Source organism: Chiloscyllium plagiosum, chromosome 30 (genome assembly GCF_004010195.1).
Source record: "Chiloscyllium plagiosum isolate BGI_BamShark_2017 chromosome 30, ASM401019v2, whole genome shotgun sequence".
NCBI classification, from domain to species: Eukaryota; Metazoa; Chordata; class Chondrichthyes; order Orectolobiformes; family Hemiscylliidae; genus Chiloscyllium; species Chiloscyllium plagiosum.
Window position 1 is genome coordinate 36,201,889 of NC_057739.1, and position 14,855 is coordinate 36,216,743.

General features: G+C 37.3%; 1 protein-coding gene across 5 annotated transcripts in view; it reads left to right on the forward strand.

The window, feature by feature from the left end:
- LOC122564914 (endoglin-like) overlaps positions 1–14,855 on the forward strand; it is a 133,958-nt gene that overhangs the window by 67,628 nt on the left and 51,475 nt on the right. For all 5 annotated transcript variants that reach the window (XM_043720383.1, XM_043720381.1, XM_043720382.1 and 2 more), the window contains exons 8-13: positions 2,720–2,861; positions 3,546–3,717; positions 8,405–8,514; positions 10,369–10,500; positions 10,666–10,707; positions 13,092–13,235. In XM_043720383.1, coding sequence (XP_043576318.1) covers positions 2,720–2,861; positions 3,546–3,717; positions 8,405–8,514; positions 10,369–10,500; positions 10,666–10,707; positions 13,092–13,235 — 742 coding nt within the window. The remainder of the gene's footprint in view (positions 1–2,719; positions 2,862–3,545; positions 3,718–8,404; positions 8,515–10,368; positions 10,501–10,665; positions 10,708–13,091; positions 13,236–14,855) is intronic.

Below are 14,855 nucleotides of genomic sequence, written 5' to 3' on the forward strand. Positions count from 1 at the left end.
TTGGAAGTGTACTTGCATGCAGCTTGAAATCTGTTTTCAAGCCTTCCAAGTAATACCTTAAAGGTGCAATTTGTTTAATTTATCTAACATCTTTATCCTATCAAACAACTTAAAAATGTTAAAGTCATTTGTTAGGACACCCCACAATCTTCTCTTTTCTAAAGAAATATGCTGTGTTTCATCAATGTGTGCTCTTCCGAAATACCTTTAAAGCCAATGGAGTATCTTTGAACATACATTTCTATTGTAATGTGGGAAACTTGACAGCCAGTTTGTGCTTTTCAAAGTCACACACTAGTCAGTTATTCTATAATGTGATGGTTCAACCCCACATTATAGAAAGATTGCACTTTCGAAACAGCAATTAGCAATTGCATTACAAACAAAAAAAATTTTTGCAAGTTAATGCTGTAGAAACAGTGTCCCCAATTCATCAATCTTATTACAAACTTATTAGCGAAATGCATGTTATAACAGGACGACCTGTGTTAACCTTTTTAAATTATGTTGTTGAGCGATAAATATCGAAGCAGATACCATGGAGACCTGTTCCTGCTCTTGTTTTAAAATATTGTCTGATTATTTTATGGTAATGTGCGAGGGAAGGAAAATGAGGCATTTGTTTAGCTTCTCATTGCACAGATGATGGTAGTTCCAAAGGTGCAATATTCTATCATTCTTGCACTGGAGTTCAGACTAGATTTTACTTTTGAAATTTCTGGCGTGGGACTTGAAATCACAATCACTGTTTCAACCAATAGTGTCATCATTGAGATATGGCTGAGGGTCTGCACCTTTAAAAATATTTTATATGGAAATGATTGGTCATTGGTGCAGATAATAAATTGCTGTCTGAAAAGCCATATTGAATCTTTAATAACCTAAAATTAAATATGCAAGGTGAATAGTGATATTCATGTTTGCCTTTCAAGCAACCCCTGCTCCCTCATTAAAAGTCACCTCTTTGACTAAAGTTTGGTCAACCCTCCTATTATCTATCATCTTGGTTTAGTGTCTATTGTCTGATAACACTACAACAACTTACTACATTTAAAGTGCTGAATAAATGTAATTTGTACTTGCCCCATGTTGGAACTATACCATTATGACTGCACTGTCACTGGATAAAAATCTTGGAACTCTCTTGCTACCAGCCCTATGATATACAGGGGTACTTGCACTACATGGAATGCAGTAAATCAAGAAGTTGACTCACCATTGTCTCAACAGTAGGTCAGGATCAGCAAAAATGCTGGCCTTTCCCAAATGCTCAAATCACAAGAAAGAATGTCTTAAAAATGTTTTTCTGTTGTCATTTATAAAGTTGTCAATTGTGATCCAGATATTGGATTAAGAAAGTCAATGCTACTGATAGTGAATAATGAATCAGTGTCACTTATTCTACTCTCACTTTGTGCTGAAGTAGGCTATTGAACTGTTTGAATTGGCTGTCAAATGGAGGAACATACATTTGTTGCCTTTCCTCTTTTTTAAATTTTTTTTTGATTATCCCTTAAATATTGGTTAAACTGGCTCAAGGTCAGTAGCTACTTATAGTAAAGCATTTCATTTTCTAATAATAGTGCTTTCAAATTAAATGTTCTAACTTCTTTTTATGCTTACAGTCCTGAATTTAAATCCTTTTTATACTACTTCAGCAGATAGTGGAAACATCAGAATAAATCTGAGATACTCACTTCTTACTCTTCTGTGCTTCAATGAATAGGCTTTTGATTATTTCATCATTTCATCGTTTCCTAATTGTCATCCCAGTGAATCAGTGCTGCATCCTTTTCATTGCTTTTTCTATTAGGTTTCTCATGACTGCATCCCTTTAATTTTTTTTAAAAATCGAATTAAAAATTAAAATAAAATACGTGGACTACATCTGAACAGAACTCAATAAGGATTTAATCCTGTCCACAAATCATATCTATTCTTAAATGTTACAAAGTTGCATTGATATGATCCTGAAAAGTCCATAATTACATTCTAGGATATACTAAAGACTGAACTCATTACTTGATTGACAATTTTGAACAAAATTGAGTTTTTTTCCTATCAGTATGTATAAATATTTTGATCACATTCTTCCGTTAGGTAAATCAAATAACTGGGTGGTCTTGTGACCCAGGTGGATATAAACTTGTAAATATTTTGAGCATATGCCAATAGTAGCAACACAATTCCTGGTCAGCCATGTTATGGAAAACACATCGGAGCATTTACCATCACTATTTATAGGTCCAGACTGCAACCTGCAAGTAAACGTCTGTGTTGCCAGAGCAAGCTGGACGACTTAGGATACTGGTTAGCCCATTTGGCCAGACAGCCAGTGGAGATCAAATTTATGCCAGCAGCATGGGTTTGATTCCCAATCACCATGGATTTGGAACTGGCTGCTTTGGCCTGACCATGGTGCTGATTTCAGTGGACTGGACTTGCCTTAGAGAAGAAAGCTAGCATAGAACAACAAAAAAAGTGTGTCTATGTTTTTAGATAAATGGATTTTTTTTTTCCTTATTCTGTATACTTATAAACCTTCTCTAGTTTTTAATCTAGATTTTCAGGAAAGGCTGAGTAATCCATGTATTGTTATCCTAGAGTTTTTTTATTTCTTTTAGTTGATTATCTACTATATTGTCATACAGAAAATATTGTAACATGTATTTATCGTTATGCTCTTGACAAATCCTTTTTTTTGGAATCTCAAAACTAGGAGCTCCGAAGATAAGAGTGTTAACTTGAATGTTGAATTTACACATGGAAATAATTGCCCAATTGTCTACCTAGTTATACAGAGCAATAAGCCTATAAATCTGAACATCAGTGGTGAAGTTCCTTCTTCATTACAGCTTAAGGTAATAAAACAATATTAGGATCAAAGTTACTGCAGTCATTTAGAATATGTGTTCTTAAGATCAATATTCAATCATTTGTAGTGGCATGGTGACTAGGTTCAAATTCCACTCTTGGACAATTGGCAAATGTGAAGTTTGCATATTTTCCCTGTGTCTGTGGGAGTTTCCTCCAGGTGCTCCAATTTCCTTCCGTAGTCCAAAGATGTGCAAGTTAGGTGGATTGGCCATAGTAAATTGCCCATAGTGTCCAGGAATGTGCTGGTGAGATGGTTTAGGCAAGGGAAATGCAGATTTACAGGAGAGGGCATCTGGATGGGATGCTCTTTGAAGGGTTGGTGCGGACTTGATTGGCTGAATGGCATGCTTCCGCACTGTAGGGATTCTATAATTCTATGAATAAAGATTGAATAGTCCTTCACTTAATGTTATATTTTTCAAAACATTGCAATTATATTTAGTATTCTTTATTGTACCTAAAATGGGAAAGTTTAATATCCAATTAGGAACTTAAGTTAAAATTGATTTGTAAATTTCATCAGTCTTGTTAAAGTGTATTATGCTTTTTGTTCCAAGTGTAAACCAACTTAGTTTTTGACAAAAGAAAGTTAGACAGGTGTCATCAATATTGACATTTAATTGCAAAAGGTAGTCTGATTTGAGTAACAACATTGCATAATTTCTCAGCTATCCCACAGAATCCATGCAACTTGGCCAGGATTGAAATCATCAGTTGTATCTAATCTCCCAAAAGCTTCGAAACAGCTGGTGGAGTGGGCCATTAAAAATGAACGTGGTGCTACATCATTGACGGAGATTCCGTTGGTTGATGAGATCAAACTTAAATGTAATCTTCGTGGTAAGAGAAACAGTAATTCCACATAGCCTTTTAAAGCTTTTTTTTTGTTACCAAAGAAATTATTAATTTAATGATAAATAAAAGAGGTGATTCAAGGATATTATGTGACGTGGACAAATCTCAAAAACCTGAAGCACTACAAATTTCAGTAAGGTATCTGAGCCATGGAGTGAATGCAAAAGGGATTTGTTGCATTAGTGCCGAGAAAGTGAGACTTTAATTTTTTGAGAGACATGAAAGATTCACATTATTCATCTTGGAACAGAGAAATTGAGGGGAAGAAATAGAAAAATTTGGGATTAGGTATAATTGTAATATGGAGGAACAGATTCTAGGGATAAAATCAGGAGAGGGGACTGTTTTGAGGCATGATTTAATTCATAAATTTAGATTGGAATGTATATTTAGTTATTTTAAAACTGTGGGCTGAAATGAGAGAACTGTTTTCAAAACATTGTTCAAATACAGTTTTGCTTAGAAACAAGAAGTTGATTGGGTATGAACTAGTGACCATTTATCAGTGAAATAGGCCTTTTGCCTGCCAACAAATATGTGATTAGTTGTCAGGTACTGAACAGCTTGGGACTGGAAACAACACTGAGAAGTATCTCCACCAGCTCAGGAGATGACTGTCTGTTGCTCACTTTAAACCTGAAGAAATTCAGTTAATCTTTTCTTCAGCAGTTGCTGGAAGCTGTAACTTTTAACTGATAAATCATCAATGTTTAATAAGTGAACCATTCATCCTTTTTCCTCTTGCAAATCAGTGAGCCATTCAAAAAAGGAGAGCCAGGAAGAAACTTTCAGATCAGCAAGAAACAACTCATCAGAAATTGTGAACAAAGATTAATGAACTGTCTCTCCAGTTCTTCCTCTGTTCATCTGGTTTCTTCCCTTACTGTATACATTATATGTCTGTCTGTGTGTAGGGGGAATTTATAAGGGGATTAGGGTTTTAATTAGAAGTATTATATGCCAACAGTTTATAACAATTCACCTGTTGCTAGAGTCTAATTACTTGCAGTAAACAGTATTTTTTGTTCAGTACAAAAACCTATAGAAAGCTTTATAGTCTGGGTTTGGAAATCAGGTAAATTGGTGAACTTTGCACACTTCCATAAAATCTTTAACTTTTGTGAATCCAGGACTAGAGGGGTTTCATTTCCAGCATACTACCTCAGTGAGTTGTGACAGTTGGCTTTTATCTGTTGCATTGTGGGTAGGACAAAGTGATGCTCATTGCTAGAGAGAGGGAATGAGTGTAGGATGGTTGTTGAATGTTAAATTGTGTCACTGTTGTTAATATCACTTTTCAGTTTCTTGTTCATCTAGTAGAAAAGAGTTCTTGAGGTTGTAGTCTCCCCCCTTTCCTCTTCCTCCTCATTTGTTAGGTAATGACAAGTATTGTATAATCACAATAGCAATTTTATGCAAATGCAGTCCATCGTGATAGCTCTTGTGACCTGCTCAGCCAAGTACTGGAAAACCCCTCTGCAATAGCTAAAGCAATGGAGTCATTGCTTCAGAATGTCTTGAGGCATTATCAGTGTCTTGAATGTAGCTTGTAGACCAGAGTCGTAAGCCTGATTGTCAACGAATAGTCCTTCTTGCCCATTAAGCACCCTTTGTACTTCAGTGGTTAAGATGTAGCGTAGAGAGAAATCTGCCTCAGAATTTGTATGTCACAATTTTTGCTAGCAAAAAACAGTAATGCTCAGTGACATATGATAAGAAAATGTCCAAATGATATTTCATAAAACCATTTTAAATCGAAATATGACTCCAAACCGCACGAGTTATTAGGTCATTTGAGCAACTGCTTGATCAAGGAAGTGGATTTTAAACAAATTTGATTTGAATTTTTTTGAGAAGGTGACCAAGTGTGCAGATGAGGGTTGACGTAGTTTATATGGATTTTAGCAAAGCCTTTGCCAAGGTTCCACTCAGGAAGCTTATCAAGACAGCAAATGCACATGGGGTACAGGGTATCTTAATAACGGTGTATTCAAAATTAGCTGAACTGTAGGACACAGAAGGTGGTGGAATGTAAATGTGAGGTACTAGATGTTGGAAAGATAGATCAGGGCAGGACTTGTACACTTACTATTAAGGTCCTGGGGAGTGTTGCTGAACAAAGAGACCTTGGAGTGCAGGTTCATAATTCCTTGAAAATGGAGTCCCAGGTAGACAGGATAGTGAAGAAGGCGTTTGGTATGCTTACCTTTATTCATCAGTGCATTGAGCATAGGAGTTGAGAGATCATGTTGCTGCTATACAGGTCATTGATTCGACCACTTTTGGAATACTGTTTTCAATTCTGTTCTCCCTGCTGTAAGAGCAATGTTGTGAAATTTGAAAGGGTTCAGAAGAGATTTACGAGGATGTTGCAGGGTTGGAGAGTTTGAGCTAAGGGGAGAGTCTGAATAGGTTGGGGCTATTTTCCGTGGAGCATCAGAGGCTGATGGGAAACCTTGTAGAAGTCTATAAAATTATGAGGGACATGGATAGGGTAAATAGACAAGGTCTCCTCCCTGGGATGGGGTGTCCAAAACTAGAGGGCAAAGCCTTAGGGTGAGAGGGGAAAGATTTAAAAGGGACCTAAGGAGCACCTATTTTACAAAGAGGATGGTGTATGTATGGAATGAGCTGCCAGAGGGAAGTGGTGGAGGCTGGTACTCTTACAACATTTAAAATGCATCTGGATGGGTATATGTGAATAGGAAGGGTTTTGAGGGATATGGACCAAATGTGGGCAAATGGGACTAGGTTTATTTAGGATATCTGGTCGACATGGATGAGCTAGATTGAGGATCTGTTTCCGTGCTGTACATTTCTATGGCTCTGTGGCTGCTTTAGCGACTGGAAGCATTGTCCAGTGGTGTACCACATGATCTGTGCTATGTCCTCTGTTATCCATCATTTCTATAAATGACATCAGATGATTGTGTGAAGGGTTGTATTAGTAAGTTTGTGGATGACCCAAAAATTAGTTCAGTGTTAACAGTGATGTTGAGTGTCTTGGGCTACAAGAAGATATGAGTAGAATGTCAAATAGGCAGATGGAATTTAACCTTGAAAAATGTGAATACACTTTGAAAGAAATAATTTAAGAAGGAAATATTTAATGAATGGCATGAAACAAAGGAATCTTGGAGTGTGTTAGTAGGGTGGTGAAATAGCATACAGGACACATGCCTTTATCAGTTGAGGCATAGTTACATAAACAAGGAAGTCATGTTGGAATTGTATATAACCACAACTTGAGTTCTGTATGCAGTTCTGGTTGCAATGTCACAGGAAGAATGTGATTGCACAGGAGGGGTTGCAGAGGATATTCACCAGAATGCTGCCTGGGATGGAAAATTCAATTATGAAGAAAGGTTGGATAGGCTTGGATTGTTTTTGTTGGAGCAGAGGAGACTGAGGGCAAGTTAACTGAGGTATACAAGAGTGAGAGGCATGGACACAGTAGATAAGGTGCAGTTGTTTACCCTTAGTTAAGGGTCAGTCACAAAGGGACATGGGTTCAAGGTGAAGGGCAGGTTCTTTAATTTTTTTGATTTGATATGTTGTTGTCACATGTACTTCAGTACAGTGAAATGTTTTCTTTTGTGTGCAATACAGGCAGATCATGTATGAAATGAATAAGGGTATTAGAACAGAGCGAGGAATACAATGTCACAACTGCAGAGAAGGTGCATAAAGAACGAGATTGACATTCAAATTTAAAATTTGAAAGGTCCATTCAGAAGTCTAATAACAGTGGGTCAAAAGCTGTTCTTGAATCTGTTGGTACGTGTTTAAGCTTTTGTATCTTCTGCCCAATGGTAGAGGTTGGAAGAGATTATAACCAGCCTTTGATTATGTTGGCTGCTTTCCTGAGGTAGAGAGAAGTATAGATGAAGTCAGTGGATGGAAGGTTGGCTTGCATGATGAATTGGACTCTGTTCACAACTCTATGTACTTTGTTACGGTCCGGGTAGCAGCAGTTGCCCGACACTGGGCTAGGAAAAGGCATGATTTGATGACCTTTGTTTTCTCTAAGTCATCTTCTCAACCTTCCCATTTGTTTCTGCTCAACTCTTCTGATGCCACTTCAAACAGTCAGCCTCCAGAGGTTATGATCATCAATTACACTCTCTGTGACAGTATAATTGTCTACTATTTTCACATCTCACTTGCAAATATCCTTGGAGTTGGGGAATAGACAACAAAGAGGTTGTAACTCACTGGCTGGATATATTGCTGTGACTTGTCCAATTAATGTGATCAGATTTGTGCAGGTGTTAGTGGCTTAGCAATGAGTGTATGTTGATAGAATGAACATGCTGCAAGATTTCTGGTGTGGTGAGCTTTCCTTTGAAAGATACATCTAAGGCAGCATAGGTAGAAACTGTTTGGTCTTTTCTCTTGCCTGTGTGATGAAGTTTATAATATTATTACTTGGAAATTTTGAATTTAACGTTGAGCTAAATTAATCTTTGCATTTATGTCTGTGAATGTGTCTTGTTTTTGAAAAAGATCACAATGTTATTTTAAATATTTTAATACATTTTTGCTCATTATGTATTACTTTTTCCCATTTTATTATTGAGCCAATTCATTTCCAAGTGCCAGTTGTGGCAAAGGGAAGTATTTCAAAACAAACAACATAGTTGACTGTAAAATATTTATCTTTTCTGTACAGCAAATGATATCCATACGTCTGTGCCGCAATCAGAGTCTCTAGACAGATATGTTAAGTCTGTTCACTGTGGAGAATCAGAGATGGAAATCATTGTTAGTAAAGATGGGAAGGTAACTATCAAGTATACTGTCTTGCAACAAGTAGGTATTAGATTGGACTCAATAAATTCAAAGTTGGTGTGATGTTTCCTTTGGGGGCTGCAGTTGGATGCTTGTTTGATGCATGAAACTTGGCAGTTGTGGGAAGACATGACAGTTTATTGGCTGACTTCAAAACTGGGTTTGGGTCTAAAGCAAGGCATGGTAATTCTCCTTCTGGACCACAAAATTTCAAGAAATATATGGGACTTTACTCTAATAGCTATCAGAGTCATTTTTTAAGTTGCCTGACACAAATGTGCAGGGCTTATTAATTCCCACATACTGTCAATTTGTTCCTACAAATCGCAGTAAACTAAAATTAAGTTTTATGTTGTGTAGGACCTTGAATTGAATAAGTAACCAAGCAGGTTGCTCAACCATTTACAGATTTCTCAAAATTGCATAATTTAATTACGCAAGACATTTAATTGCATTCCAACTCTAAATAATTAATTTTCATTATCATTACATTTGAGTAATTAATAAAAATAATATTTCAAGAAAACTAATTTATCTAGCTTTCTGCTCAACTGTATTTCTTTCAAAAACTAAATACTACAGATACTGAAGATCTGAAGTCACAGCAGAAAATTCTGCAAGTTGTTGGCATCCACTGGAGAATGAAACAGAATGGAATTTATTGCCCTTCACCAAGGAAAATATGATAACAGGAGGGCTTTTCATTAGTTGGGAGGGTGCCAGGTGGGCACCTTGCTGCCTTCCCATTTCCGGAAAAATTAACTTTGGGCAGGGATGCAACTGGATAGCCTTCCTCTGATCTTTTCCAACTTGTTATCAATTGAAGCCCATAAGTGGGTAATTAACTGAAGACTGAGATGACCTGTTTGTTGTCACATGGGAAACCAAAGTAAAAAAGTCCTGGCAGATGACTTTTGGCTTCTTGAAGCACTTCACCTCTTTGGTATCGATGAGCATTGAGAGACTGTAGCTCTGGGAGGATAGGGCCTCTTCCCTAGGGTTCTTGATTCCTGGGGAAAGTCTGCTGCTATCCACTTAAGGTTCCAGTTAATTTGCCATGTAGTGGGATTCTTGCTAGCTCTGCTGATGAGCATAAAATTAAAGCTGCCATAGAATTAGCGTTTCAGGTTGGGCTTTCATTAGATCTGGAGAAAGATGGAGATGTAACAAGTTTTTAAAGGCAAGAGAGAAGATAAGAAAAGAACAAAAAGGGCAAACAAAGAAAAGGCCAAAGGAAATGGTAGTGGGAGATGTAAATGAAATATCAAGATAATTACCAACAACCACAGCCAAAAGTTACAGATGCAATGGTTGTGAGCTGAAATTGTTGATCTTGGAACTGAGCTTATTGATTTTGGTCGAATGGTGTAAAGTCCCTAATTGAAATATGAGATAATGTTCCTCAAACCTACATTTAGCTTTCATCATGACAGTAGACTGTGTAAAGTGAGAGTGGGTGTCATTAAAATGGCAAACAGAAGCTCAGGATCATGTTTACTGACAGGAGGTGATAGCAAAATAATTTTTTTGAATGCTGTGGGGAAAGGAAGATGTATTTAGCATGATGATGGAAATGGTAGAAATTGCACAGGATAATTTGTTGAATCTGATAGCTCATTTGGTGGTTGCTCAGTTTGTGGGCAGGATCCTATTATGAGGGAGTGACATGAAAGGTGCAGGAAATGGTACAGACACAGCTGAGCACAGTGGTGGGGAAATCCTCAAGGAAAAAGTGTTTCTCATTGCTGCCACGCAGTTCAGTTTATTTTTATCAATCCTGAGCTTGTGCATTAAAATTTAAGTAAGTTTTTTTCTTTTCCTTTTACATCTCTTTTCTTTTCTCAGAAACCAATTCAAGAAATAACATTATTGGATGATAATTGCAAAGGAAACCGTAATGAAACGCATTTCTACCTAAAGTACATCCCTTACACAGAATGTAACACTACTGAAAGCGGAGGCAACTACATAAACAAGGTACAAGTTATCTCATGTGGGAGAAAGAACTGCCAAATAGATTAAAATACATAAAGAGAATATGTGTCAAATTCAGCACGGCCTATTGCTTGTTTTTTACTTAAGCCAATCAGTGTGTAATCAATTTAGAAAATCAACTCTAACCAAACCTTCCTTTCTATACAGCTAAAGGTGAAGTTATACAATGGAACTGAAATCATACATGATGTAAGTAATCTTTTCAGTGCATGTACCTGATGCAAACAAGTTTTGTTGTGCACAACCAATCTGTAAATTTGAAACATGTATCTAAAAATCATTTGCAGAGTACAAGCATAATACATGATTTATAATCCATGGTAGATTGTGAAGTGGAATAAAATGCTAATTTCATTAGTAATAGTGAAACTACTGAATTGTCAGAAAAATTCAAGTGGTTCACTAAAGTTATCCTGTTTATTGTCTGGCCTAAATGTTACACCAAACCCAAAGCAGTGTGGTTAACTCTTAACTGGCCTCTGGAATGCCCTAATAAAACACTTAGTCATTTCAAAATAAGTACATTAAAATGCATTATGAATGCACTTGCAACATACTGCATAGACTTGAAATAGTTCAAGAAGATGACTCACTACAATTCAGGAACAATTGGGATATATGTGCAATAAAAGTTATTCTTGCCAGTGAGGCTTACATCCCATATTTAAATAACAATTTGAAAATGATGGAAGTCTGCCTCTAATACCATCAATACTGTAGTAATGACTGACTGAATCATGATTTGCACACCTTTGTGTTCCTTTGCCATCAATTTTTTAAAAAGTCTATTATTGATTCTGCTGCAGTGAAACCATGGTTTTGCACCCTGTGCTAGTTGGTCGACCAGAGATTATATTTAGGTAAAGTCAGTTAGACAACGAGAACAGTAATTATTGTAATGCTTCTTGGATGTCAGGAATGGCAGAGCAGGCTCAAGGGGCTGAACAGCCTACTCCTGTTCCTATTCCTTATGGTTTTACACTTGTTCAAAGGTTCTACAGTTAGTGCACATATCCATACAGTGTGTCTAGAATGCAAATGATGAGGGCTGACAAGAAAGATTGTCATTTTTAGGTCACAGTTTGAAGAATTGCTCCGTTCCAAGTTGAAAATGTTTCCCTATTTGGAGCAGGCCTCATTTCCTGCAAATATATGGCAATGTATTGTATTCTATGCTTCTATGGCTATGGTATGGATTCTATGGTAATGTATGTATTATGCAAATATATGTTATTTGCAGTTTACTAACAATAATGAATGTATGAATCAATCCTCAAAGCACTAATGGAAATTCAGAATGCATTACAAAATACAGTGTCTTCAAGACAAGAGATTTGCTTAATAAGTAACCATTATCTGACTAGCTTCTATGCAAAGTGGTTTTCCAGCTTATAATTTTCTTGGGTTGGATTTTTAGCCTCTGCTGGGGCAAAGATTGGAGATGGACAGGAACTGAAAATGGCACCTCCAGCAAATGTCTAAATTTCTAAACTTCATACTGGGGATGACAAGGTAATCTGTCCACAGCTGGCATGTAGCTGTTTAAACTAATTAACAGCTACGTAAGAGCCATGAATGATGACTATGACAAATGTGAAAGCAGCAGACGAGAGCACCAGGGCTCCAGAGGCTAAGGTATATGCCACCTTGTAAAAATAGTTTCCTGGCCACAATTGTCACTTACCTGTAAAGGACATTATTATTCTAAATTTATAGAAGTCTTGAGACAAAGTGACTTCTTTTTGAAGTACCCTTTTCCTCAATTACATGCCATGCCTTTCTGCTACTGTTTTCAAGCTAGACGAATCTGATTGGCCATCCAGCTCTGGAACCCACCAGCTGTCCTGAATTGAACAGTACCCTTTAGCCACTAGTTGCCCATTCTTTCTTTTGAAAAGAACTCATTGAATAACTGTTTTCACATAGTGCTTTTCTTGAGCGCAATGGCAGGTTCAGAAGCCTGCGGGGAAAATCAAACCAGTAGACTGTTAGCATTTTGAATATTACAACAGCACTCAAGCCATTTGCTATGATCTGTTAATCCAGTCACATTGCTAATTCTTAAAAGACATGGGTTCACACTGCATTCCAGTGATTTGATTACATAATGTAACTTGACACTTCAACGTAGGATGGTTGATATGTTGACCAACCAGTATGCTACATTTCAGAGTGGGGTTTTTTGAATGAAACTTTAAACTGAGATCCTTCCTTCTTTCAGAGGTGAACCTTGGTACGCTTGAAGGGGATTGGGAGAATTTTGTGTTACCCAATATGTATGATAGATAATTTCCCTTAGCTAGTAGGTTACTTGTGTCAATGTTGTAGGGTATTGCTTTATCAAGTTAAGTGCAGCACTTGTCTGCATTACATGCGGACTACACTTGCAAGGTTAATAATTAGTTCACTACAGAATACCATGGGATATCTTGAAGTCATGAAAAGTGCTTTCTTTCTTGGTTAATTTATTGACTATTCATCTGTTCATAACCATATTTGGAATTAAAATTCCCTTTAATAAATGAGAAGATATTGTGATTACTGGTTTTATTTTCTGATTTTTCCTTAATTAGGTGCGCTGCCCACAAGTGCAAGAAGTTTGTGATCTTGTTAAACGTAACATGATTGGCGATAGATCATATATCAGAATTCTTGAATATTGTGACCTTAAAAAGTCATTTTCAAAAATTTACAACAACACAGATGTCATTGGAGAGGTACAATAATATTTTACCTGAATTTTAAATTAGTTTGATGTTTTTATGTTTGATCTCTAATTGACTGTTATGCTTATATTTCTCTTACTGTGTTAAGAACATACAGGAGCAGGAATATACCATTCAATCCCTCAAACCTGCTCTTCTAGTCAAATGGATTATGACTGATCTGCCCTAGGCTTCAACTCCTCTTATGCCATATATTCATAGCCCTTAACTGCTTGATATTTCAAAAGTCTATTGATCTCCTCTTTAAGTACTTTGTTCTAGCCTTCACAACTGTCTGACTTGGAGAATTTTGGACAATCACTATCCTTTGTATCTCAGTTTTAAATGAATGTCCCCTCAATCTTTGACTATATCCTTGCTCAAGGTTTCCCCAACTTGTGGGAACATCTCAGCATATACCCTGTCAGGCCCCCTAAGAATATTGTAAGTTTCAAGAAGGTCACTTCTCATTTTTCTAAACTCTAATGCATAAAAATCTAACTTGTTTCCATTCATTAGTTTAAATCTGTTTCTACAACCCTAGTTATATGATTCAGAGGGACACTGGTCTGAGCATTGGTCCATTGGTACGGGCTCCATTGGAACTATGCTGTCTTTCCCCAGTACGGTAGCCAATGCCCCACAAGTTGGAATCTATTTCACCCACATGAATTTTCAACTCTCACATTTACCCTTATAATCTAATTTACCCTATGCCAATTTGCCCTTGATTTAGGTGATAATATGGAGATTATTAACTTTTGTGTTTCTGCACCCAATCCCTCAGCGAACTTTCTTTCCCAGACTGCATATGTTGTTAGTACCTACGTAGACCATGACATATCATGAGAGGCATAGATAAGATGAATAGCCAAGGTCTTTTCTCCAGGGTGGGGGAAGCCCAAAACTGGAGGGCATAAGTTTAAAGTGAAAGGGGAATGATTTAAAAGGGACCTAAGCTTTTTCACGCAGAGATGGTGCATGTATGGAATGGACTGCCAGAGGAAGTGGTGGAGACTGGTATAATTACAATGTTTAAATTGCATCTGAATGGATATATGAATAGGAAGGGTTTAGAGGGACATAGGCCAAGTGGGACTAGATTAGGTTAGGATATTTGGTCAGCATGGATGAGTTGGACCGAAAAGTCTGTTTCCATGCTGTACAGCTCTGACTATGACTCTTTGGCAACTGGATCCTTCCCCTCACACCTTGAGTTCCTTTCCAGCACAGAAGAGATGTTTTGAAGTTTAGCACCAGGTAGGAAAGAGGGTCATCAAAACTCTGTGTCTTTGCTGCAGAAAAGATTATCTGTTTCCCTAAATATGTTTTCCCATATTATTACTCTATTTCTCTGCCTGCTCCCCCTTCACCATTTTCATGGTGCACTGGTCAGTTTGTTCACCTTGCCTGCAATCTGTGCCCTCATCCATACTGGAAGCACGAACCTTCTACCTACTGGAAATAGCCATCAGCTGAGGCTGCGCATAGTTAAATTCTGGATCCCAGTACCCGCCTTAGTTGCAGTCATAGCCTCCTGTCTCTGACCACAGACTAAGTTTGATGTATTTAACCTAAGGAATATAATTGCCTCCTGAAACAGTACCCAAGTACCTCTGACCATTCCTGATA